Source organism: Penicillium verhagenii (assembly GCF_028828195.1).
Source record: "Penicillium verhagenii strain IBT 33310 chromosome Unknown utg000003l_segment0_segment0, whole genome shotgun sequence".
NCBI classification, from domain to species: Eukaryota; Fungi; Ascomycota; class Eurotiomycetes; order Eurotiales; family Aspergillaceae; genus Penicillium; species Penicillium verhagenii.
In genome coordinates this window covers 2227214-2253048 of record NW_026643167.1, presented here as the reverse complement: position 1 = coordinate 2253048, position 25835 = coordinate 2227214, and the positions used below count along the sequence as shown (strand labels likewise).

Sequence of the window (25835 nt, the reverse complement as noted above, 5' to 3'; positions counted from 1 at the left end):
TGCTGAACCCTTCCACGTGATTTATTCCGGGGGATCGGCCCGCAGTCAGAATCATAATTCTGAGCTCTCCTTTTCGGGACAGCTTCATGCCACCGTGTTCTTTCAATTAATCGGCGTAAAACACTGCCTGTACTTGCTCTGCAATGGGCCTGTTTTACCGACTTTTACCCTGATAATACAGTTACTAGCTCATCCCGGAAGCCTCTGACCTCATATAAGGTGGGACGTGTGCAGGCGTTCCCCACCGTGCCATGTCTTGAGCTTCTGCAGCCATTGATCCACTTTTCTACGAACTGATCCTACCGCATCCCGCCCGGCGTTCATTGCCTTTGACCTCACAGTGGGCAAAGCAGCAACAACAAACACCACACATACCTCGGTCGCCGAAAATACAGCATTAAAGCTCTCGAGCTAGTTGCCAGCGGAAAACTGGCACAAAGCAGTTTGGTATTTTTACCAGTCCACCCGGTGCCCCCGAAGAACCCCCCCCCCCCCCCCCCAATCGTCTCGTTATAACATAATGGCGTCGCTCAATTGGACCTCGGTGGCAGTAGCTATCGCTGCAGTCTTACTCTTCTGGACATTCTCGGCCACATCGTCTTCACCCTTCACGCGCAACTTCCCCCGACTCCACAGCAAGCGGATCTGTCTGTTGATCGCACACCCAGATGACGAGGCCATGTTCTTTGCGCCAACAGTTCTGGCGCTCACGAAGCCAGAGTTGGGCAATCATCTCAAGATTCTCTGTCTCAGCAGCGGTACGTCAACGTCAACCCCACACCCAAAAATCAAAAGAAGTCACGTTCCCCTGGATCAATGTCTCAACTGGATCAATTTGGGCAACATGAGAAGCTAGAACATGGAAAAGGATCTAACGTGTGTTCTTCTATAAACAGGTGATGCTGATGGCCTCGGCGAAACCCGCAAGAAGGAGCTGCAGAAGAGCGCCCTTCAGCTTGGTGTTCGCAACGAATCCGACGTCTTCATTATCGATGACCCCACTCGCTTCCCGGATAGCATGACCAAAGACTGGCCTGCCGATCAAGTTTCCTCTCTCCTCGCCTCCGCATTCGCTCCCGATCTCGCCGCCTCCCTTAACGGTAGCAAAAAGGCAGACCCCAAGAAAGCTCCCACCGCCACCATCGATATCCTCCTTACCTTCGATCAGCATGGCATAAGTAACCATATCAACCACCGCTCGCTGTACCATGGTGCTGTGGAATTTGTACGGCTTCTCATGAAGGACAAGTCCGGCTTTGCCTCTCCCATTGAGCTGTATACTTTGACGAGCACTTCGATGTTTAGGAAGTATGCTGGTGTGCTTGATGCGCCGTTTTCCATGATTCAGGGTGCGTTTTCCAATGTCGTGGCAAGACTGAGCGGCGTGAAGAAGGATGGGCCCAGTCCCGCACGCTTGCTGTTTGTTAGCTCTGTTGCGGAGTGGTTCACAGCGCAGTCGGCTATGGTGAAGTGTCATAAGAGCCAGATGGTTTGGTTCCGGTGGGGGTGGATTACACTTGGGAGGTATATGACTGTGAATGATTTGAAGAAAGAGAAAATCTAGAGAAAGCTTCTTATTTTCTCGGCTGGGACATGCCCATGCAGTGGAATAGGATGTACATCTGACTAGTATGGATTTACTGTCATCATCTTCATACGAAATGGATTATTGCTGCCCCAGCATTCCTGTACACTACTCATTATTGGAGATACATGTGAACATAATTTGATGTCAAGGTTGATGATATTGAAAACTTGCATGGAAATAAAAACATGATGCAACAAAACTGCTAGGTTTAGAGGACTCAATGGGTATAGTACAATGAATCGAAAGAGCGCTAACACAAAGTTCAAAGTCGTCAATGAATAACCTCGGGCTCAAAAACAGATATCTAAATCCAGGAAGACTCGTCCAGCAAGTATACGCTTTCCTGCCTCGGCTTCAACATTCCCAGTGCAGTCAGGCGCCCATGGAAGCCACCGCTAGGATTATTCTTCGCTGACATCGCATGATCTTCAGGGTAATCGACCCATGATTCACGGAGTTTTTTGAGGGCTTCTTCAAACTCCTCAGAACGAGGCGGTTGAAAGCCGAATAAAGTGCTCAACGGCTCCATAGTTTTCTCCAGCCACGGATACCGAACCAACAGATCATTCCATCTTGAATTTTCATTCCAAAATTGGGTTTCAGAAGAGGAAAAGAGTTCTTTTTTGCTCGTGTCTCGTCGAAGTGGCTTTTTGTTGTGCCAGTGTTGGTCTTTAAACCTCTTTTCACCCTGGAAGTCGACCGTGCCGCATTCATTATTGTAGAAGATGCGCATTCGCCCCGGAAGAAAATCACTCCACTCTTCGATCATCTTTGGCCGTTCCACGAAGAACCAAGATTGGTCGTCTGTGTCCTTCCAGTTGGGAACTCGGACTGTGACCCAGAGAATGCGTTGTAGGATGTAGACTTGCTGGTAAGCTTCCAGTCGGATGATGTTATATGTATGGATCGCTTCAGAGAGCAGAGGAGACTGGAAAAACGAGTCGTACGGTGCCGTGATCGCTCCCTTGCGAATCCGTGCATTTGTATCTCTCAGTATTGGCTTGAGAAGCCTCATGATGATTGTGCGTGCCTCTTGTTCCTTCGCTCTTGTTTTAGAGAGAAGATCGTATGCGCTCCGCAGATACGACTTGCATTCCCTCAAATTGCCATTGTCAATGCTCAAATTGATCATGAATCGCCAAATTTGCATACTTGGAGTGATATTGTAGGGTTCGGAAGTCATAGTCTTGAATATGGATTGCACCAGGCCTGTCGAAATTTTTCCAATCTCGTTGGATTCTTCGTACCTGCTCTCAGGGCTCCGGACTCTGCTCAGAACATACGCCCGTTCAAATAGCTCATACCACACCTTCGCAGGGATGGGTATTTTGTACGAGGAGGAGATGAACTGGATCGTCTGGATTGCACCGGGTATGTCGTTGTTTGTGCCCAGGCCGTGCGCGACCGCGAAGAGGAGGTTCTCGGTCGGATATAGTGCGGACCATGGCTCGTAGGGAGTGACGGGTGGTAGCTGAGAATGATCTTCTGTCTTCTTGAGCGCATCAACATCAACGTTCCACACTGTCTGCAAGACATGTCGCACGCCGGGACCGTGACCTGTCCGGGCAGATGCAAGCATGACGTTAATATAGGTGCGCTCATCAGCTATATGCCCACGACCAATCATCTCTCGGAAAAGATCCAACACGACCCTCCGAACACCGACTTTTGCTGTGCCGTAACCCCGCCAGCCAACGTTGCGTTCCGTCATCCGTCGCTTTTTGTAAGACCTGGGCAACATCCGCAAATGATAAGCCTCCTCCCCGGTATAGCAGTGATCCCACACTTTCGCCTCCATGTAGTGGTTGAAGCAGACTCCATCTGGATTAGCCCTATCACGTATCATGGATTCCCATAGATCATCCGCAAGTGGGCCGTTACCCATCGCCCGTGCACAGTCCAGGAAATGTGTATATTCCGGTAAGCCCAGCGCAAGGCCCTGAGAAGTTCGATTGCGCGTAATCTTGAACAAATTTCCAACAAACTCGTCAAATATTTCCTCGGCGCGTTTGATGCCTTTTAACATTGATGACCAGGCATGTAGGGGGTGGTGGAGATATCGGAAGGGGTCGACGAAATGGGCGGGTGACAGCCGGTGGAGCAACTCAATAAATACGATCTGGGGTAATGACCCAACCAGTCCCGCCGACCGTGGGTCCGTCAGACTCGCCATCACTTGGTTGGGTTGTCCATTCCCAATGACGCGATAGAAGTTTTCTGCGTATTCAGCTTCTTCCTGAGGAGAATCCCATGTCGGAAGATCGATTGCGATCGCTTCATGTTGTACTTGTTCCACTGCTTCATGAGCGGGCGTGGAACCTGGTTGATTACTGCTGGTGGTGAATTCATAGATCGAAGTACGCCTGGCTTCATCGTTCTTTCGCTTTAATCGGGGGCCTTTCCATGTCGAATGAAGACGAGTAGCAGATGAGATTGGTCTCGTGAACCTGGTGAGAGGAGTGGGAGAGCACAACCCAGACTCTGTGATTCTTGAGGACAGAAGCCAGTAGGAGGAAAATCTCTCCCTGGAGAAGTTGAACCTCCTCATTATAGGAATAGGGAAGGTAACATAATCCGGTTTAATGGCAAAAGAAGTGAAAGGAAATAGGCTACAAAAGAGAAAATGAGGGGGAAGAGCTACATGACACGAGAATAACACGAGACCGGGGGCAAACGCTTCGACCCCGGATTAAAGAGGGGGTACAAGGTACTTGTGCTGCAGCGTTTCATTACTGCAGATGAGGGGGTGGTCAGACCTCTGAAGAAGTACAAGTGACCGGACGGTTTGCTACATGCTAATTAATACAGATCTAGACCAGTGTCAAGGTAGTTCAAAGTCTAGAGTAAAATCTGCTTTGATTATGAAGATTATGAAGATTATACACTAAAGAGTATACATCTACACTTCAAAGTGGAGTTGACGGGTAACTTAATTAAGTTCAATTCCGACATGTTCGATTTCTCCAGATCTTTTTTCTTTTTCTCCTCTTCCCCCCCCCCCCCCCCCCCCCCCCGCCCATTTTTCTCCATTTTTTCTCCATAAAAACCAGAGAAAGACAAACGTTTCAAACAAAAAGTCCGGGGTAATGTCGGATGACTAATCGCTGGGCAGTACTAATGCGCTAAGCCGAAATAGGGAGCGGACAGAGCTCTCCGATTCTAATTCCGCCCGCAATCCGTTTGAAGAACCAAGAAATCACCTTTTCGCCAATTACCCAGTATGGCCGATATCGAAGATGCAGGCGCTTCTGTCTCAGAGCCCTTGGATCTCGTCCGCTTGTCTTTGGATGAAATTGTCTTCGTGAAATTGCGCGGTGACCGCGAACTGAAGGGTCGTCTCCACGTGAGCCTACCCACTCCCGCACTCATGCGACCCCTCAGCTGACCATCCATTACCTCCCAGGCCTACGATAGCCATTGCAACTTGGTCCTTGGCGATGTGGAAGAGACAATTTATGTGGTAGAGGAAGATGAGAACGAGGTGGAGACCACACGGGTAGGGATTATGTGTTCATGTTGATGGGAACAAGAAAAACACTGACAAAGGATGTTTTGACTAGACAATTAAGAAGCAGGAAGAAATGCTCTTTGTCCGAGGTCAGTGAAATTTGCAAATCTGTTCCGCTCGCTCCATCTGGTTTACTGATACTTGCATAGGCGATTCCGTCGTTTTGATTTCCCCCCAGGCCTGATTGGCCCACGAATCCATAGAAGGACTGGCGTCTGGCGAGAGAAGGACCTGGAATGACACTTGAGAAGGGTTGGGAAATGAAATAACTGCGATACCATCCACGGGCTTTATACGTACGAAGCCTTATGAAGCTGGGTTTATGACCCTTTGACACCACCATTCCCTGGTTTACCGTAGCCTGTAGCACAGCCGCAAGGCTGCACTAATGACCCCACTGTTAGTCACAATTATATTCTTTCAGTTTCTAGCTTACAGAACAAAACACCATGTTGTGGTCATTACCGTGGGCGGGTGATGTGTCGGGGAGCTAAAGTGATGATGACTCAAAAGGGTGATGACTCGAATCCGGGCCAGCTAAGGTTATCGATAAAGATCACCCCGATCGCCCGCCTTCTCCCTCCCCCAATCTTCACATACAACTACTTGTAATCCCGTCACTTAAACCATATTCGCTGTTCTTGAAGTCAAGGACAGCCAAGCAATGATCCCTCGAATACAAGTCTGAATCGCGTCCCAGCAAAGGCGACCCTCCCACTTTGATATCTATTCCCCGACCGCAACGTCACTACCCCAGGCTCAAAAGCTTCCTCCGTCCAATTCACATTCCCCACCCAAACATGCCTGCACATACTGCAAAAACAAGCCCTGAAGAGCGGAAGCGAGGCGAAATCGTAAGTCTTCCCGGCATTGTTCCTTGATGGCGTTCGCTTACGAATATGTGTACCCCAGGCCCTGAGCGAGTTCGCCGAGTATGCCGAGAAGCAGCAAACCCATCGCTCGGCTGTCGCGGTACCCAGCGACAGTGGCTATGATACCGGAAGCGTCGCACCTAGCTTGGAAGATCATGCCGAACTCGACATTTTGGATCAGCTATGCCTGTCCGACACCCCTCGCACTGTGAAGATGAAAGAGCTTCTGCTGGGGACCGGAGAAGGCACTGAGAACAGTCTGCAGTTACTAGCTGCGACAATACAAGCGCGTACCGACGAAGGCCTTGGCGAAGCTATTTTCGATCTTGGTCTCGAGGATGGCGGTGATTCGATGGGCTTCGACCTCTCTCAATGGGAGACAGCTTTACAGCGGCTGCGCGAAGCTGCTGAAACTATCCCCGCCCACTGCCGGATACTTTTAACCTACAATGTTGGCGGCCCTCAGGAATGCCCAGAGAAGGCTGAGCGGCCTAAAGATGTGTGTGGCAAAGTGCTCATTCGTCAGCATGCTGTCAACATCGAGGAGATGGCGGAGATTCGGATGGCGGTGGTGGGTAATGTCGACGCAGGAAAGAGTACTATGCTTGGTGTTCTAGTTAAAGGCAATCTCGATGATGGTCGTGGTCGCGCACGGCTCAACCTTTTCCGTCATAAGCACGAAATAGAGAGCGGGCGTACCAGCTCTGTTGGATTAGAGATCATGGGATTTGACAGCCACGGCGAGATAGTCTCCAACTCCGCAGGCCGAAAGCTGTCTTGGGAGGAAATCGGGAAAAAGTCGGCCAAGGTAATATCCTTCTCTGATCTTGCAGGACACGAGCGCTACCTGCGGACAACCGTTTTCGGCATGCTGAGCAGCAGCCCCAACTACTGTTTGCTGATGGTCGCTGCCAACAATGGTCTGATTGGTATGAGTCGTGAGCATTTGGGCATAGCCCTCGCCCTCAATGTTCCTGTTATGGTTATTGTCACTAAAATCGACATTTGCCCGCCTCAAATCCTCCAGGAGACTCTGTCTCAGTTGGGGAAGATTCTCAAATCGCCGGGTGCGCGTAAGATCCCCGTTTTCGTCAAGGATATGGAAGAGACCATCAATACGGCTGGTCAATTCGTCAGTCAGCGAATCTGTCCTATTTTCCAAGTCTCCAATGTGACTGGTGAAAACCTGGATCTGGTGCGAACTTTCCTGAATATTCTCCCACACCGGGGTCACTATGACCACGATGGACCATTTGAATTCCTTATCAACGACACGTTCTCTGTTCCACATGTGGGCACCGTGGTCTCTGGTGTAGTCAAATCAGGTGTGATCCACGCTGGTGACTCGGTCGTGGTTGGGCCGGACTCCTTAGGCCAGTTCACCACGACTGTTATTAAGAGTATTGAACGCAAGAGGATACCAGTCAATGCTTGCTTCGCGGGTCAATCGGGATCTTTCGCATTGAAGCGTGTTCGTCGTAAGGAAGTACGCAAGGGTATGGTCGTTCTAAAGAAAACGGAACAGACGCCCAAGGTTTACCGGGAGTTTGTAGCTGAAGGTACTATCATGATCGATCTTGGATCTTTTAAATATCTACTGACTTTCCTCTAGTGCTGATTTTGTCCCACGCCACTACTATTAAGCCAAAGTACCAGGCCATGTTACACGTTGGAGCCGTCAGCCAAACATGCTCGGTCATTGACATTGACCGCCCTTTCATCCGAACAGGCGATCGTGCTCTCGTCGCCTTTCGATTTATCCAGCGACCGGAATTTTTGGCCCCCGGTGACCGTGTACTTTTCCGAGAAGGCAAGACGAAAGGGTTGGGTATCGTGAAAAGCATCGGTTACGACCCAAATCAGCCACTCAGTGCCAAGCCGCAAGGTGACGCAGATACCCCGAAACCTATGATAAAGACATGATTACAATTTGCGGTGTAAGGAGTTCTTTGAGATTATTGATATTAATTGTTTTGAGAGGTTTATTTGTTTTCCAATTATCTTGATCATCGTTCTTTCTCTTTCGTTATTAGCCAATGGCCCAATATGGGTACACGTGATATGACGTCGGATGATGACATCTGTCGATCGCTGTATCCATCCATGGATTCAGATCCAATTTAGCTGCAGCTCGGATCCAATTATACTTGGGCTTTTATAGTGATACTCTGTTCATCCTGGGTTCCACTGACGTAGTAGATTACATATGGTAATCCCTAGAAGATATAGCATAAGACGCTCTTCCACTCGTCTAGACTATAAATCATTTCAACTTACACTTTCACATAAAGCTTCCCCAACCCATTGGTACCTGATTTACTCTCACAATCCACCTCTACTCTGAACTATATTTCTATTCATAACTCATTATCCTTAATTTCCCCACAATGGACGCCGTCAACCGTGTTTATACCGCAGCCTCCACTGCCTTGTGGGGCGAAAACAACACCGAATCTCAAAATATTCCACATGGCGATGAGCCCATCTCTGGCATACAGGGCAAAGGCATTGCCAGCGACCCCTATGATGCCGGAAACCGCGATGGTAAGTCTGGTCCTTGGGTTACAATCCTCACGTCACGGAAGGGAGGTGCTGACATATATTTCACAAAGAGCAACCCGATGCCCCCAAGACAGACATCGATACGGCCCCACAAGAACCTAAACTCGACGGCACACCTTTGAACAAGGCTGAGCCAACCTCGACAGACAACAGCATCAGCGCTGTCGGTGCTGCTTCTGGCTCTGGCTCTGGCTCCGGCTCTGGATCCACCGACTCGCCCAAGCCCAAGCCCATTGAGTCCCAGACCACAGAGCAGCGAAGCACTGAGGAAAACACAGCCCCCAAAAGCCAAGAATTGGAGCAGGACCAGGATCAAGAAAAGGAAGAAGACTCCACAGAAAACAACCCGGATGAAACCACCACTGCTGCCCCCGCCCCAGCGCATAAGAAGGAGGTCAGCGAGGAAGCGCTGAAGGGTCCCCAGGGACCAGCACCTAAGCCAGCCGAGGAGTTTGAGAAGGAGGAGAAGGGCAAGAAGGCAAAGAAGCCTGCTGAGAAAGAGGAGCACCGATCTAGCGGAGACAGTAAGTTCTGCCCTCCTGCAACCTACTTTCGGCTATTAGTTCCATTCCCGATGGCTAACGCGATTCGTTACTTTAGGCGCCCAATCTGAATCTTCAAAGGATAGTAATATCGCTGACCACGCCTCAAGCGGAAGTGGCGGAAGTGATGGTTCCCATGGAAAGCATGGTACCATTGCAAAGATGAAGGAGCGTTTGCATAAGGTTGCTCACCCACGCCACGGAAATAACAAGGATTAATTGATTCCCATGGCTTGTGGCTAGTTTGATTGTTGAGGCGTTGGCTCAGCGTGCTTGAGGCTTCGGGTTAATTATCCCTTGTCTCTGGAAACTTTTGGTGGTCTGCGTTGATCATATTTCGATATTTATATTGATATCTTCTTATCTCGGTTTTACATATTTTTTATTGTACTATTACCCAATTGAACATTTGAATCGAATGCGTTCAAATGTGTTGATCTACTGCACTTGATTGGAAATTAAAGCTCAGAAGTCATGAGACTTCTAACCATCGATGTGTCTAAGTACTGGAATTCACATGTGGATTACCTCAGGAGTGTGTTCAGGTGTTCCAAGAATCTCGAGGAAGATGCCTAGGTGTCAACGGGTGTGCTGCGCTGCACACATGACATGGTGCTTTAGGTAAGCTGTTTTAATCAATTACAAGGATTTCCTTTTCAAAATAGTCAATTCATATTGAGTTAAAAAAGTTGTTTCAAATAAATGATCTTTTTTCCAAGATTCTTCAAAGCTACGAATCCGTGCCTGATACTGAAAACTTGAAATGGGTAAAGACGGGAAGACGGGATGGATCCGTAGGTCGATGATGGCGCCCAAGATTACTACTTTGTGTTTTTTTTTTCTCCCTTTACCAACCCATATATTCAATCCAATCTTCAAGATTGCTAACATATGCAGCTGGAATCACGATTTCACAGCCAAATCCAAGTTTCAACTGGCGTTTTCTGTGCCACCGAAATTAGTTGTCGTCATTTCCCCGCAGATCAAGATAAAGCTTATAAAGCTTGGCACACTTGCCCCCTGTCAGTGGGCCTGCATGCCACTGATAAACACCTCCCATCCCAGCTCCGCCATCCCTTTCTGTTCTCCAATGCCCCCGAAAGCTATCGCCTTGAATTTATCTGATTAAATCTCGATGGGTTCAACTTCGCTCAAGCCAATGGATACACACTTCATAAACACCTCGAGACCATAGCCGCCACTCGATCAACCGCCGCCATGAGCGTGCACTCGCTTGACTACGCGCAACCTGGCACCACGCGACTCGAACCACTTCCGAATCTTGACCTTGAAGCAGGACGACAATCTCCTGCCTCCCCCAATGTGCACAGATCCCCAGACAGGAGAGCTGGGTCATTCGCAGACGCTTTTACCACGGCTGCAGCACGGGTTAACTCTACCGATACTACCAAACGTCGCATGCGACGCTCAAATACAGCGCGCTCCTATCGTCCAGAAGGCTTTACCCCGGATCCGAACTGGCAACCTGGAACTGAACCTGGTATTGATCCAACCAAGACCCTCCCAGCTTCCAGCGCTGAATGGGCATCGAATGTACCGAGCGATCTGCACCGGGAGTGTGAGATCACAGTGGTGGATTTCTCGCAACACGAGATGCGACAATATAGTTTAGACAACTCGACTCTGGCACAGTTTCTGGCGCGGGAGCGAGAGCCATGGGTGCAGTGTCGATGGATCAATGTGAATGGTCTCAGCTGGGACGTTATCAAAATCCTCGGAAACCACAAAAAACTGCATCGGCTTGCGATTGAAGACGTGGTTCACACAACGAACCGAACAAAAGCCGATTGGTACTCTGATCATGTTTTTGTCGTCTTAACCCTGCAGAAGTTGATCAAATTGCAAGAGGAGAAGAGCGACTCGGAAGACGAGGACATCTCAGATGGCAAGTCAAGGGGAAGGAGTGGATCTGTTTCCAGTGATAAGAGTTCAATCTCTCTCAAACGGCCCACAAAGCGAAATCTCATTATCGACGCACTCAAGGATATTCTCCGGTCTAAGAAGGGGTCAAATGAAGAGCGCGAAGAAAAGATTCCCGTTGGGGCTAGTGTCCGCCCAGGTCCGCGAAGACAGTCTTCAAAACATACCTCCCACTTTGGAGATTTGTCTGCTACCAAAGGGCGTACTGCTAGAACTTTACAGCGATACCGTGGTGGCCCGAATGAAGGCCGAATTGAATTCATGGAACGGCATGCTGTTCTGGCTGCCAAAAACCTATGCGTCACGCTGGAGCAGGTCTCAATTTTCTTGCACGCGGACAACACAGTGACATCTTTCTTCGAAAGCAGCGCCGATGACATTGAAGCTCCTATTGTACGACGACTGAGTGCCCCAGAGACCATTTTACGACAATCGTGTGATGCAAGCATGCTGATGCAAGCTATTCTTGACGCCATCATTGATCTCGCTCTTCCAGTTACCATGGCCTATCAAGATGCCATCGGTGACCTAGAACTTGAAGTTTTGACCGATCCAGATATCGATCAATCTAAGAGTTTATATATTCTGACATCGGAAATCTCAGTATTGCGCAATTCAATGCAGCCCATTGTCGCCGTGATTAATACGCTTCGTGATCACCGATCCCAACCCGTCGGTACGCCAGGTCTTGGAATTGTACGCAGAAGCCCTGCCACCCAAGGTACTGGCACAGGAGACAACTACTATGACGACATGGATGATCAACGAATCGAAGTTGCGCCGCCAAATTTGAAGAGCGTCAGCGGCTCGACTGTGACAATAAGCCACATGTGCCACACATACCTCGGTGATGTGCTGGATCATTGCATCACGATCGTGGAAGGATATGATCAAATGCGACGTGCTGCGGATAACATGATTGATCTGATTTTCAACACCATTGGTATATCTCAGATCAAAGACCGTATTTGAGATATAGACAAGACTAATGTTTTCGCAGGAGCCTACCAAAACGAAAGCATGAAACAGCTAACACTCGTCACTTGCCTGTATCTCCCGATGACCTTCTTGACAGTATGTTCTCAAGGGATCCCTTGAGTCGCGCGCATTCTAATAATTGGGATTAGGGTTATTTTGGAATGAATTTCAAAGACTTTGCTGGCATTGAGAACAGCGATTCGTGAGTTCGGATAATATCCGGTTTTATGCGTGCTATGCTAACACTCGACACAGCTACTTTTGGAAGATTGCTATCCCTTTTGTCTTTGTGACTACCTGTTTCTTAATGTGAGTTACACGTCCACATTGAGCCCAAGAAACAATACTAACATCACTTCTAGGCGCGACAAAATCCAGCGCACTGCCGTCATGCTCGCTCAGAAGCGTCTTATCACTAGCTCCAGAAAACAACGACAGGGAGGCAAGGGGAGGTACTAAGAAGAATTTACGACATGGCTTTTCGCTATTAAAGCTCGGGAGGGTAAAATACCTCACCGTTGTACACTTATCTTATAGACAAACGCCTGATTTTGTATCATATTCATAGAGTACAGTTTTATTATACACAGGTTTATATATTCTCATCAAATGGTCTTCTGGCGGAAAGCCCAATAAGCCTTCCAGGGAAGTCTCCATTCAGAGCGGAGCAACTCAGGACGAAAGACATCGAAGTCATACTCCTGCAGCCGATTCAGCCACAGCCTCGTCCCGATAGCGGGCATGAAAACACCAAATGCCCTATTCACTTCATCAAGAGGGGTGTCACGGGAGTGGCTCGGCGCATCATACTCATGGCCTTCTTCACCCTCATGCTCAAACTCATGTCCAACATCCTTTCCTTCACGCAAGTTGCTCAGCATCTGCTCAACAGTAATCAAATGATCACTTGCGCGAGTCGCAACTTCAAACACCGCATCACGCAGCCCCTCGGCCTCGGCACCCCGCCTCAAGACATCTTCCTCTTTTACACCTGCCCGTGTCATGATATCCAGCGGTAACATGACAGCTCCCTGCCTTGCGCCACCACTCAGCCCCAAACTCGCCGCACCACCGCCAGTCGGCGACTGAGGCTGCGGTGCGGGGAAAGCGACCAAAGGAAGCCCGCGCAAGACTGCTGCGATTCCAACTGCCTTTCCAATATGCGATGCGACGTGGTCCGCCGTCACGGATGTCATCGGAAGGGCCGAAAGAGTTAGGTACATAAGAGTTGAGTAGGTATTCTCAGCGTAGGATTCCAGCGCCGCGATATTGGTGTACGGATCATTGGTGAGCGTCTGCTCGCGAGCATTAATTAACCGAGTAAGCCAGCCCTTGCTTATTCGGGCGCGGCCCTCTGTGCGCTGGTGGAGTTCGGAAATAGCGGAGGACAGGAGGATGGCGACGGGTTCTTTTGGTGGATTGCCAGCGAGGATTTTCGAGACGGAATCGCGCCAGAATTGGAGACGCATAAGGCCGATCGTAGGAGAGGAGGTTGTTTCGGGAATAAGAGAGAGAGAAACGTTCAATGCGCGGAGAGCGAGGTAGAAGGAGCGGGCGTGAGGGGGGATGAAGCTGCTCAGGGTATAAGAGGGTCGATCATATTTCCTGGAGTTCGCAAAAGAGGAGTCAGTAGCTGATCAGAGTCGGAGGCGATATGGCCAAGGCTAGGAAGGGCTTGGTAGCGGTCTTGAAGCATACGAGAGTAGAGCGACGCAGTATTTATGGGCGCCTTGAACTTCCTCGGCGGTTATGGGAGAACGAGCTGGTTGGGTGCGACTGAAAGCTCTTTTTTGTTGCCGGAGTGGCTTTCCATAAAGCAGGCGAGCACTGCCTGTTTGGCACGGCCTAGCTGCCTCCTTGAAGAGAGACATTGTTGGGTGTGAGAAGACACTCGAGGTTGCAAGTTGGAAGAAGTTGAGGAAGATTGTAATCCGCTTAATAGCATTGGTCCATCCGCGATCGACCCAGAATATGTGATTTACCAATTAAGAATTTAAGGAACTAAAATCATGCGATGAAATCCACATCAATAAACCAATTCAATTCTCTAGTCAATATCAAAAGAGAAAAAAATATAGGTCGCAAGGAAGAAATGTGATACAGAAAATCTAGGGAAAATGTGCTTTTTTGGTTCTTTTTTCCCTTCCGCGATGACTTAACACGTCGATCCGTCATTTTTCGCGTTGCTCCGTCGCGTCTCCCCAACTTGATCCTTCTACCTTAACCTTCATTCCCATGTTGAAACCACGATTATGAGCGAGGACTTGGAGGATCAGAGGCCACTGAAAAGACCGCGTTTTTTTCCGAACCCAGAACGCATAGCCCAAAATGGCGCGATTTATACATTGGCGGCGCACGAGCGAGAGAACCATACCGAGCAGCATGGTCAGGACAAAAGCCTGGGCATCCAGCCTTTGAACGATGTCCCTTCCAACGATGTCAAGCCTGATATAAATGCCCCCAAAGCCTCTATTCCTCCGTTGAATACAGGCACAACGAACTCTACCATACCGAATCCAAACACCGCCCCTCCGCTACAGAATGAAGGCACAGTCGTTGATTCAATTTCGACTGGTTTTAACATTGATCTTTTTACCAGTATCATAGGGGAACAGCTTCCTCCCGCCTCAATAAAAAGCATCCGAACGGCCGCCTCCAATAACCTCGAACGGGCAGTGAACATATACTTCGATGGTTCATGGAAGAAGCCCGTGAAGCCGAGTCCGAGGACCAGCTCTATCCCCATACGCGATAGCCCTTCGACCGACTACAACTCCGTCTCACAAACACTACCACCCTCAAGATTCATCGGAGCTTTCGGTGTAGGTGGCTGGGCAACTCGCAGCGGGCCTGCCTTGCTGAAGCATGGCGATCTTGTTAAAATCGAGCGTGCGAGGTCGCAGCCAACTACCAAACGTGCTCGTGGAGGTAAAACAATGATTAACCACAAAGGTGACGTTTTGACACGATTCACAAACGTCTTGGGGCAAGAGGTTGGGCGACTGCCGCATGAGACTGCGGAGTGGGTTTCTACTCTGATTGACCAGAACATCTGTCACTTTGAAGGAGTTTGCGTCTTCAGTGACGATACACTACGAGTCAACGATACAATCTACCTGCAGCTGCGATGCTTCCTTCGTAGAGAATCATTCCAGCGCAGCGTGTTTATGGGAACATCGGCCAGCGATAATAGATCTTTGGGCATCTTCGAAGAGAAAGAGAACACGGAAGAAAAGAACCTACGACTTCGACAGGTATCCCTCGTGAAACTTTTTGATGCAATCGATCTCAAACCCACATCGACGAATCCTACCACTGAGAAGCATAAGAAGAGCGGAATTCTTCGGGCGGCTGAGAAGGCGGAGCAATATGACGGGGTCAAAAAGGAAAAGCCCAAAGGCTCTAAAGGCGCCGATGACTCCTCTGAGGAGGAAGACACCGCAGAACTTGCTCAAGATCAACTGGATGCGCTGTACCGGAAAGCCCAATCATTTGACTTTAATATGCCAGAGGCTGAACCGGCACCAACATTCCGAATGCACCTTCGCAAATATCAAAAACAGGCTCTTCACTGGATGCTCTCGAAAGAGAAAGATAATAAGGAAGCTCGTGAGAATTCGATGCATCCGTTGTGGGAGCAGTACACATGGCCAGTCAAAGGCAGTGATGACGAAGAGCTTCCAGTTTTTGAAGGAATTGACCACTTCTATGTGAATCCGTATTCAGGAGATCTCAGTGTAGATTTCCCAACCCAGGAACAGCACTGCCTAGGTGGAATTCTGGCAGATGAAATGGGACTTGGAAAAACCATTGAAATGATGAGTCTAATTCATTCGCACAGAACTGAACCGAACCCCCAATTTTCAAATGGTGTTGGTTCTGTGAACAACCTTGCCCGAGTACCAGAATCTAGAGGTGTAACTTCTGCACCCTACACAACATTGGTTGTCGCCCCCACGTCGCTGATTTCTCAGTGGGAGAGTGAAGCATTGAAGGCCTCGCAGGAAGGAAGTATGCGTGTCCTCATGTACTACGGTGGCGATAAAGTCAGCAACCTTCGAGATCTTTGCTGCGAATCAAATTATCTCAATGCACCCAATGTCATCATCACCAGCTTTGGTACTGTCTTATCGGAATTCACCTCTCTGGCATCGCAGTCTGCGACCTCAACCAGTGCTCAAGGCGGTTTGTTTTCTGTTGAATTCTTCCGCATCATCCTCGACGAGGCCCATACGATCAAGAACCGGCGCTCGAAAACCACCAAGGCCTGCTGCGAGCTCAAGACCACTCATCGCTGGGCCCTCACCGGCACACCGATTGTCAACCGATTGGAAGACCTGTTCAGCCTAGTCCGCTTCTTGAAAGTGGAACCGTGGAGCAACTTCTCGTTCTGGAAAACATTTATTACGGTGCCATTTGAATCTAAAGAATATATTCGTGCTCTCAATGTTGTACAGAGTGTTTTGGAGCCTCTTGTTCTTCGGCGGACCAAGAATATGAAGACGCCAGAAGGAGAGCCCTTGGTTCCTCTTCCCCCTAGAAATGTCACCATTGAAGAAATTGAACTCCCTCAGAAGGAGCGAGAAATCTATGACTGCATCTACAACCGAGCCAAACAAACATTCAGAGAAAATGTGGAGGCTGGCACTCTTCTAAAGTCCTACTCTACTATTTTCGCTCAGATTCTTCGTCTTCGGCAAACCTGCTGCCATCCCATATTGACTCGCAACAAAGACCTGGTGGCCGACGAGGAAGTAGCTGCCGCAGCAGCTGATGCAACAAATGAGATGAAAGACGACATGGATCTTCAGCAATTGATCCAGCAGTTCAGCGCTTCAACTAGTGGAAATGCGGAATCAGAGGATCGATCTGTCACGTTCACTGCACATGCTCTTCGCCAAATTCAAACAGAGTCCAGCGGAGAGTGTCCAATTTGCTGTGAAGAACCTATGTTGGATCCAGCAGTGACCGCATGCTGGCATAGTGCATGTAAGAAATGCCTTCAGGATTTTGTGGCGCACCAGGTGAACAAGCAAGTCGACCCGCGGTGCTTCTCATGTCGAGCTCCGATTGACGCCCACAATATCTTCGAAGTTGTTCGCCACCAGTCCAGTTCGACGCCGATGGACGGGGTTGCTTCCAGCGACACGCCTCCAACTGGCTCGCAGGCTCCCCCCGGATTTCCCTTCGCCGTATCAATCCTCTTTCTCCATCTGCACATACCTCTGCCAAGATTCACGCGTTAATCACCCACTTATCGCGTGTTCCACCAGGCCATAAATCAGTCGTCTTCTCTCAGTTCACTTCATTTCTCGACCTAATCGGCCCCCAGCTCACGGCTGTTGGCATCTCACACCTGCGACTTGATGGCTCTATGCCCCAAAAGCAACGCAAGGTTGTCCTGGAAGAATTCACTAAAGAGGCAACTTACGAAGATGAAATCGTTGACTCCGATATTGAAAATAATGGTCAACCTCCATCCTCTAAACAGACACCTACCGTCCTGCTTATTTCTCTTCGTGCCGGCGGTGTAGGTCTCAACCTAACGGTGGCAAGCAACGTCTTCCTCATGGATCCCTGGTGGAGTTTTGCCGTAGAGGCCCAGGCGATCGATCGTGTTCACCGTATGGGCCAGACGCGCGACGTGTCTGTGACGCGGTTTGTTATCAAGGACTCAATTGAGGGACGGATGCTTCGAGTACAAGAGCGCAAAATGAACATTGCCGGCTCACTTGGGCTACGTGTCGGTGGTGACGAAGGTGACGATAGCAAGAAGGAACGGATTACTGAGTTGAGTATGTTGTTTGAATAGCTTGTTTTCTTTTGGTCCTTTTTCTTTCTATCTTCATTTGTTAAAGCGGTGATACCAGCGGGAATTTAGATATGAAGTTTCAACGGGAAAAGTTTACATAGGGCTAGCACCTACTACTCACATGAATGGTCCTCGGTTTTTTTTTTTTCTATATGAGTATCTATTATTCACAGAACACCAAATCTCCTTCAATAGACAAACGGGGAAAAGCGTTTTATTATTCAAATTCGTGGAAGTCAATCATCCTCACGCCTATTTCAGTCTTTGTTTAATTTTCTAGATGCCACGGAAAACTCCCGGCGCCCCACCAGAAGCGGGAGTTCAGCAGAAATTTTCTGTTTTTTTTCCCCGGGAAATCTCCACCTCGAACTTTATACTCGGCCCGGAGCAACGTGATGCTTATAGCGGTGACTTCCAAAGTACATTCAAAGTCAAAATCAACATTCCAAAACTAGTAGTGGATCGTACCCCTAAATTTCTGGAAAATAAGGACCTTGGAGCCATCCTGCGAAGTACTATTTTCCTTAGGCGGTCAGAGTAATGCCATAAACATTGTTCGGAATATTCGTTTGTTTTGTGGGATTCGGGGGGATTGGGATGGTTCGGATGGGACCAGGAGGGAACGGAGCAAGGAGGAATGTGTTGGTTTTGAGGCATAGGAAAATTGTATCATTGTTACATGTATGTATGGCGGCCGATAGAGGCCACCCCTAGGTCATATCCCAATTTCAGTTTCTAACTTCACCGCCCTGTTTCCCGCCTGTATTGTATTTATCATATATAGGATTATCTTAAGGGATTTGATCTAAATACGGGTCACTTTTAGAATAGACTTGAGAATATTGAGAATAGACTTGAGGATAGACTTGAGAATAGACTTGAGAATAGACTTGAGAATAGACTTGAGAATAGACTTGAGAATAGACTTGAGAATAGACTTGAGAATAGACTTAAGAATAGACTTAAGAATAGATTGTATGACTATTATTGACTAGGATCTTAGCCTCTCTTTCTTGCCAGTCATTATAATAATTTACCTATATAGAGAAAGAGAAGTAATCAATATAATATAGCACATGTGCATCATATAGTGTTCAAATGTTATATATAATAGATTTTAAGGATTTAATGTATAATGCAGCGCTGAACATAATGGAGTTCAAAACAATGAAACTAATATCAATTTGGAATTACTCGTAATTTACTTTCTGCCGGTCGGAAAATTGAAATTGGGATTTGACCTAGGGGTGGCCTCTATCGGCCGCCGCAATCCGCCGTCCTTCCCTTCAAATGTTCCCTTCCCCAAACCACCTCCTCACTATCTCCCAAGATTCAGCCCAAACGCTCCCCACCATCATGGAGTCATCATCAACCCCATTACCGCGTACCCTGATTTCACCTACTACCTCAATCCCGGGAAGTTCTACGTCCTCATCCTCCACAAGAATACCCCTGCCTACGCTGAAGAGGAAAATGGATGAATGTCTTAACGCCAGAAACACGGGTTATAGTCGGAGATCTGCGTTGATTGTCTTTTTTGAAGATGATGATACAGGCGCCCAAGAAGATAGCAAGCTTCTAGAAGCCACACTGAAAGATATTTTGGGATTCAATACAACTGTTTTCGAAATCGCAGAAGCTACTTTGGATCCACGATGGGCGGTACGAAATGAAATTCTTCGAATTGCTAGCGACCATGTACCTTCAGCCGGACTGTGCGCTTTACGATGCCCCATTTGCTATGGGAGGCAGAAGTGAGTATCGGAACCCAAACCTCGTAAGTGCCAAAACACAATGAGAAAAGTGAGCCCAAAGGAATAATAGATTCATACAAATAATGTTTTATCTTGGTACCTAGCGCCTAAAAGCCGAAGCAAGACTTCCCTCAGACTCTGAAATTGTTCGGAGGCCTCCTAACACAAGGTCCCTGTTATCTGGGTCTTCCAGCACATTTGCAAAGGCTCATCACCTCCTCGCAAGCATAGCACCAGTGTCTCCCGCATACACAACTAGATCGAGGCCCACCCCTATCAGCACACAATTACACAGTCTTGCAGATTGTAGGGACAGGTATACCTTATATGGTTGCAGCCGCTCGCGCGAGCCACATACACTTTGCAAGTTGGGCACACCTTCCACTTTTGTTTCTTCGCCATAACTCGCACTGCATCCCACTCTTTCTTGTTGTTGCAATCACCGAAATGTGCCTCTTTTCCACAGAAGGTACAGGTGCGGCGCTTGCACTTTGTGCAATACCCAATATGGTCATTTATATTTTTGGCTTGAATCGGTTTCGCACATTCAGTACGGAAGCAAATGCTTGGCGGTGTCTCTATTTCCTTGACACGATTTTCATATTTGCGAACCACTGCTTTGCTGAGGACTGGCTTGACTATGGGGAAAGGGATGGGCTCATCGCAGCATTTGGGTGGGAAGATGGAGGCATCCGACAATGTGGCTTTGACGAAATCTGACAAGCAGCCCTCACAGTAGTAGTGGTTGCAGGGACACTGGATCAGGTCTTCAGTGTGGAGATACTCCATGCATGCAAGGCATCGCTCTCGAGGGAGTATGTCCTCGTAATCTGTCGGAGGGGATGGCGTTGAGGATAGCGAACTCAGACTTGGACTGCGAGAAATGATGGACGCCATGTCCTGTGAGCCCGTGACGGATACTTCTTCTAGCTCAACGTCACTTGCTCCATTCTCACTTTCCAACGAGGGGTTGGAATCAGTTTCGGAATCTCTATCATCGTCAGAATCTTCGTCGTCATCGGCGGTAATCCTTTCGACCCCGGATTCCTCTTCGACGGCAACCGAGGTATTCGCCAGCCTCGGGAGTACTTCTTCAGAACCCTGGTTATCGTTGTCGTCAGAGCTGTCTTCATCCTCGTCAGTAACCCTTTCGACCTGGTGATCTTCAACAACAGTATTTCCTCGCCCGATTTCAGTGATAAAGTGAAGCGGTTGAGATTGGAATCTTTCCAATTCATTTTTCCATGATTCTAGCGCAGCCTCATGATCTGTGGAATCGGTATCTGGGTGAGTGACTTTGGTGCGCTTGATACGAGCTAGCTCGGCTGCAGTGTCATCTTTCAGCAGCGAATATATCAAACTTGCCGAGGCAGAATCCATGACTTTCAATGCTAGCAAGGGTTGATTGAAAGTTCAACGATAGTGTTGTGTTTAAGAGAAGACAAAAATACCTGTCCATGTGAGCAAAGAATAGCCTCAAGGTAAGCATGTAGATTGCATCACACAAGTTCGCGTGTGGGTAGATAAAATGCTTCCAAGGCTCAGATCATGGAGGTTGCGACAGTGGGACAAAGAAATAAATTATGTATAGAGTCGGCAATTGCCGATAAGCAGCTCAAGTAAAGTGATGAGCGTCACTATGATGATGATGGGCCTCCCAAATTCGACTGTATTCCCCAGGGACTTTATTCAGGTCGATTCTCACCATCAATCACAACATTGGAAAGATTGTGATTATGCCGAGGTGACAACAGTATATTCATTTTAGTACGTGATAACAAAAATGCAGATTGGAATTCTCATCTGCCAGTATAGCAGTTCAACCCCTTAGGGCCGGGATTCTACTCTAGTTGCAAAGAGGTAAAGAAAAATCCAGGATTTGATTTTGACTTTTCCGAGGCTAAGTCAAACCTTGTTAGGATTTCTTGCATCTTGAATCTTGATCTGCTGCTGAGCCAGTAAGGTTTCAATAAGAGAAATCCCTTTCTTTGGACAGCTAGGTTCCATACGCCGTAGAGTATCCAGACTTCTCGAACAAAATTCTAACAAGCTGGCATTCTCCTCGAAAGTTTCATCAGACAGACTGATCAGCACAACGAGTGTGGCCGCCATTACACGGTGGTAAAATGGCGACCATTGATTGGCTTCCAAATGATCTGTAGCCAAGATCTTGTCCACAAGTGAGATTGTCTCTCTCGCAGCTCCAAGACAAACCCCTTTAGCCATTGCAGAGGAGTAAAATGGCGTCGAGAATTTTGGCTCCAAGAAGAACGGACGATGCATTATGAGCATGACATGATTGAACCCTGGCAGATTGTGAGCTGAGAGCTTTTGACAGACCAATGATAGGTATACAAACGTAGTTCAATTTCGCAGCGTTGACGCTGTACCCAGGGTATGCCAACCCAGCTTCGCGCGTCACCATTGTCCATGGTGTCTCTGGGAGCTAAATGGACAGGGAGCTCTCCTCGCCATGTCATAAGCTCTGCTTGTTGATTCATTAATCGACCCACAAAGTTATGTAGGCCTGACTTTCTTTCACTGATATTCGAAACCTGTTTGGTTATGTTAATATACTAAGCTGTAGTTATGACTGGCCGCAGAGCTTACCAAGTCAATCACTTTGCGTATCATTCTTCCAAACTTTGCCATGACTATGATATAACTGTATTTGCTTGAAGTTGCATTTGGTGCCTAATTCTTTTACTCAGCTAGGCACCACAGAATGGGCTATTTTTGACACAGACAACTTCTTCTTTTGGGTATAGTGCTTTCGCATCTGTCTCTCGAATACAGAGCGGCCTTCCATATTCAAGACATATGTCAGACTCTAAGCTGTAGAGCGACCACCAGGTTCGGAGCGCGCATTCATTTTGAAGGGTGTTCGGTCTCGGTGCGCGCACGTCATTGATCCCTGCCGAGTAAGCCAGCCGGATGGCGACCCCGAGATAGTTATATGCCTATATGCCACTTTTCAATGTCAGTAAAACTTCAATCTCATAAATACAATAAGAATGATTTACAGTTTGACTGCGCTACTTGATGCGCGTAAATGGCCTACTTGCAGTCAGCATCATGCATGTGAACATTTTTGAAGTCGAGATTCGGAATAAATACCATAAAAATACAAGCCTGGACAGCCTGAAGAGAGGTCTTTCCAAATAGTGACGAAACTAGCCTTTCCGCTTCACCAAAATATTTGGCAGCCCACTTGGCGTCCTCGGTGGTGTTTATGTAAAGGGCGCCCAAGGATAGGACTGAGTACATGAGACATTGCAACTGCCGTGACTCAACATCCTGGGCCATACAGAATGAATCATGCCCAAAGGGAGGGTATGACCCGCGAAATGAGTTTTCGTCAAAAATTGGGTAAATGCCGTGAGCAGTGTTGAAAAAGGAATCCAGGTGTTTCTTCGCAAGGATTCCACGAAAATCCAAATCACGTGTATCATAGGTTTCGCCAGCTTCGTAGATTTTATCCGCCAAGCTTGAGTCAAATTCTGACTCTGGATGTTCATGTCTGAGTCTCTTGTGGGGCCTTTCCCTGGAGACCTCCTCATCAACAGCGGCTGGCGTGGGGAATGGATGCATGCCGTTGAGCAGCATTAAGGTAGAAGTGGGACCATACACTGACTGGGCAGAGGGATTATGTTCCTCAAAACACACAATCATAGACCGAGATGTGATCTCTTCTGATATATCGGCATCTGTTGGTATGTGAGCATACATCGTACAGCACTGCATTCATGAGAAGGGCTCGACAAACCCCCCAATTCGCGAGTGTCTGCACCCGTTCGGTAGGTTCGTTCACCAAACACCGCTCTCTCTAGCTCTAGTACCCGTGCATTGATTATATCCAGCCCCCTGTCGTCATAGTTAGACCTCGTAAGGCTGTGAGTCATTTGTTCAAGTACCCGTTCAGCTTGTTGGCCGCCGTTGAGGGATCATAACAACATTGTATTTTGGTATTCTCGCATGACTTGCAAGGAAACAACCCATCACACTGTAACGATTCAAAAAAATTAGATCAGTCAAAATTTGAAATTGTCTTCTCGAGGAGCTGCCATTTCACCTTTAATTTCCTTGTTCGGCAAGGGTCGCAGGCCTCTGTCGTCTTTTTGCGTGCCGGTGCAACGGCTCTTTGGCTCGATGTCACTGACATCGTCCTGATTAGATGGCTAAAAGATAAAGAACATTGAAAATATTGCACTTATGCGTCGCGGTGTTGCCATAAAGATCGGGCGATTGGAGTGAAGTTGGTGGGTTCCCCCGGCCATCGAGCTAAGGCTTCAATCCCCACATGATCGACGTTGATTGGTTGGAGCATCGTTGACCATGGAATCTGTACAGTGCGGAGCCTACAGCGTCTAAGATCTAGATTATTTAAAAGATTTCCGATTCTTTGGATATATGAAGTCTGTTATTGAATAGCAATGTTGATTGAGACATATCTATCTATGCACGGTGACTTTCTATCATGATTCCTTGTCTAGATGATCGACTCAAAACTGAACTAGATCTTTAACTTGCACAACCTGGCCAGTTCGAATAGCCTTGTTGGCAGCAATTCCCGTCAAAATGGACATTGCTCCATCTACATGTGATGCAGCACGATTCAAGCGATCGGGTGAAGGTGTTCCAAACAGATCGTTCAATAACACAGGATCTCCACCACCGTGACCTCCCTCGCCTTCAACAACCTCGGCTTCATATGGTGGTGCAAACATGGGATGCACTGTAATTTTCGTATGCGCCACAGCACCTTCCTTGCTCTGATCTCCGCCAGAATTGACATAAGACTCTTCAAGGACGTCCATCTCCAACCGACCTCCAGTCCCGTTGAAACAAACTCTGAATCCCTCCCACGGGCAGTATGCGTTTAAGCTGTAAGTCATAATTGCCCCGGACTGGTAGCTTACCAGCACGCCCATCGTATCTTCAATATTAATACCATCACCAAAGACACTTTGGTCACGATAATAACCATCCTCGTGCTCGGCATCGAGGTACATGGCTTTGAGCTGGGGATGCTCTTTCATATGAAGGGCAAATGGGTCATCAACAGCCGCAGCACTGTCATGTGCCCGGGAATAGAACTCGGTTTCGCCTCGAGATTCGGCATTTTCTTTGCCATAGAATTTCAAGTCACCCTGGGCGAACACGGTGGATGGACGACTACCCAGCCAAAAGTTCACCAGGTCAAAATGATGGGTGGATTTATGCACAAGAAGGCCGCCACTGTTGCGCTTGTCACGGTGCCAGCGTCGGAAGTAATCTGCTCCGTGTCGGGTGTTTAATAGCCATTCAAAGTGCACGGAAGTCACTCTTCCAATAGCACCGTCCATCAACAATTCGCGCACCTTGGTGTTATGAGGCGCGTATCGGTAGTTGAAGGTTACGCGAAGCTGTTTATTGGTCTCCTTCACAGCGTCCAGGATCTTTTGGCATTTGATCTCATCCACTGTCATGGGCTTTTCGCTTAGAACATCACAGCCTAGTCGCATAGCACGGATAATGTACTCGTGATGAGTCCGGTCGATAGTCGTCACTATCACCACGTCGGGCTTGGTTTCTTCAATCATTTTGTCAAAATTGGCTGCTTTGTATGTCGGTAGTTGCGCCAATCCTAGTTCTTGAACTCGGTCATTGGCGACGTCCATGCGAGTTTGGTTTGTGTCGCAAAATGCCACCAGGGACGCGCTGTCCTTGAAGTCTCGGACGATGGCGCTGTAGAAGAACGCGGCGCGTCCTCCGGTGCCCACAACGGCGTACTTGGTTGGCGCCATATTTTGATGAGCCTTCTTTGTGGTTTTCAAAATCTCCAAGGTGTTGCAAGAGGAAAGGAAAGTACCCATACTTTGGATATTTCTTTGAAGCAGTGAGAACCATAGGTCAGTGCACTATACCCCTCAGCCAAGAAAAGAGACGACCCCCACGCTGGTCGCTCTATTGTGTTTTTCCGTCAATAAGAAGAGACCCCGCATCCCCAGTTCTTGAACCCCACACAAGCCATGATGGGGCTATACAAGCCTTCAAAGTTTAACTGCAATTGGAATAAGGGTCCATAGCTTCGGGTTGAAATGACCCGGTATTGAAGCTTATCCGTCTAACAGCAAGTATCCAGATGTCCATTCAGACTGAAGAATTCCATGTCAAAATTCCAAGAAATCCATTTCAATATACTAGCCGCAGTCTTTCGCAACGTTTGAAGTCATCTATCCACATTTCTACCTAAATCTTGAAAAGCAGTTCTGAAGTCAGGTGCACTTCCAAATGGG

The 25835-nt window shown here is 48.1% G+C and overlaps 12 protein-coding genes across 12 annotated transcripts; 6 read left to right on the top strand and 6 right to left on the bottom strand.

The window, feature by feature from the left end:
- Nucleotides 1-520: 520 nt before the first annotated feature.
- Nucleotides 521-1564, top strand: N7466_002229 (PIG-L family deacetylase; the record flags this gene model as incomplete). Its single annotated transcript, XM_057161627.1, has 2 exons — nt 521-758; nt 897-1564. The coding sequence occupies 2 exons, from the start codon at nt 521-523 to the stop codon at nt 1562-1564; spliced, it is 906 nt and encodes a 301-aa protein (XP_057024912.1).
- Nucleotides 1565-1892: 328 nt separating this feature from the next.
- Nucleotides 1893-4136, bottom strand: N7466_002228 (uncharacterized protein; the record flags this gene model as incomplete). Its single annotated transcript, XM_057161626.1, has 1 exon — nt 1893-4136. One exon carries the CDS (start codon nt 4134-4136, stop codon nt 1893-1895), a length of 2244 nt encoding a protein of 747 aa, XP_057024911.1.
- A 672-nt stretch (nt 4137-4808) lies between these two features.
- Nucleotides 4809-5280, top strand: N7466_002227 (U4/U6-U5 snRNP complex subunit LSM3; the record flags this gene model as incomplete). The annotated part of the gene is made up of 4 exons (XM_057161625.1): nt 4809-4931; nt 4992-5084; nt 5149-5185; nt 5246-5280. The coding sequence occupies 4 exons, from the start codon at nt 4809-4811 to the stop codon at nt 5278-5280; spliced, it is 288 nt and encodes a 95-aa protein (XP_057024910.1).
- A 616-nt stretch (nt 5281-5896) lies between these two features.
- On the top strand, nt 5897-7891 carry N7466_002226 (putative GTP binding protein (GTPBP1); the record flags this gene model as incomplete). Its single annotated transcript, XM_057161624.1, has 3 exons — nt 5897-5950; nt 6009-7527; nt 7581-7891. The coding sequence occupies 3 exons, from the start codon at nt 5897-5899 to the stop codon at nt 7889-7891; spliced, it is 1884 nt and encodes a 627-aa protein (XP_057024909.1).
- A 464-nt stretch (nt 7892-8355) lies between these two features.
- N7466_002225 (uncharacterized protein) lies at nt 8356-9291 on the top strand (the record flags this gene model as incomplete). Its single annotated transcript, XM_057161623.1, has 3 exons — nt 8356-8512; nt 8581-9054; nt 9131-9291. 3 exons carry the CDS (start codon nt 8356-8358, stop codon nt 9289-9291), a joined length of 792 nt encoding a protein of 263 aa, XP_057024908.1.
- Nucleotides 9292-10290: 999 nt separating this feature from the next.
- On the top strand, nt 10291-12450 carry N7466_002224 (putative CorA family metal ion transporter; the record flags this gene model as incomplete). The annotated part of the gene is made up of 5 exons (XM_057161622.1): nt 10291-11956; nt 12014-12087; nt 12141-12193; nt 12247-12300; nt 12354-12450. 5 exons carry the CDS (start codon nt 10291-10293, stop codon nt 12448-12450), a joined length of 1944 nt encoding a protein of 647 aa, XP_057024907.1.
- A 146-nt stretch (nt 12451-12596) lies between these two features.
- N7466_002223 (uncharacterized protein) lies at nt 12597-13862 on the bottom strand (the record flags this gene model as incomplete). Its single annotated transcript, XM_057161621.1, has 2 exons — nt 12597-13596; nt 13690-13862. 2 exons carry the CDS (start codon nt 13860-13862, stop codon nt 12597-12599), a joined length of 1173 nt encoding a protein of 390 aa, XP_057024906.1.
- Nucleotides 13863-14243: 381 nt separating this feature from the next.
- Nucleotides 14244-17803, top strand: N7466_002222 (DEAD/DEAH box helicase; the record flags this gene model as incomplete). Its single annotated transcript, XM_057161620.1, has 2 exons — nt 14244-16980; nt 17100-17803. 2 exons carry the CDS (start codon nt 14244-14246, stop codon nt 17801-17803), a joined length of 3441 nt encoding a protein of 1146 aa, XP_057024905.1.
- Nucleotides 17804-19833: 2030 nt separating this feature from the next.
- Nucleotides 19834-20937, bottom strand: N7466_002221 (uncharacterized protein; the record flags this gene model as incomplete). Its single annotated transcript, XM_057161619.1, has 1 exon — nt 19834-20937. The coding sequence occupies one exon, from the start codon at nt 20935-20937 to the stop codon at nt 19834-19836; it is 1104 nt and encodes a 367-aa protein (XP_057024904.1).
- Nucleotides 20938-21462: 525 nt separating this feature from the next.
- Nucleotides 21463-21840, bottom strand: N7466_002220 (fungal specific transcription factor domain-containing protein; the record flags this gene model as incomplete). The annotated part of the gene is made up of 1 exon (XM_057161618.1): nt 21463-21840. The coding sequence occupies one exon, from the start codon at nt 21838-21840 to the stop codon at nt 21463-21465; it is 378 nt and encodes a 125-aa protein (XP_057024903.1).
- Nucleotides 21841-22614: 774 nt separating this feature from the next.
- On the bottom strand, nt 22615-23286 carry N7466_002219 (fungal specific transcription factor domain-containing protein; the record flags this gene model as incomplete). The annotated part of the gene is made up of 1 exon (XM_057161617.1): nt 22615-23286. The coding sequence occupies one exon, from the start codon at nt 23284-23286 to the stop codon at nt 22615-22617; it is 672 nt and encodes a 223-aa protein (XP_057024902.1).
- Nucleotides 23287-24059: 773 nt separating this feature from the next.
- On the bottom strand, nt 24060-25343 carry N7466_002218 (Gfo/Idh/MocA family protein; the record flags this gene model as incomplete). The annotated part of the gene is made up of 1 exon (XM_057161616.1): nt 24060-25343. The coding sequence occupies one exon, from the start codon at nt 25341-25343 to the stop codon at nt 24060-24062; it is 1284 nt and encodes a 427-aa protein (XP_057024901.1).
- Nucleotides 25344-25835: the final 492 nt, after the last annotated feature.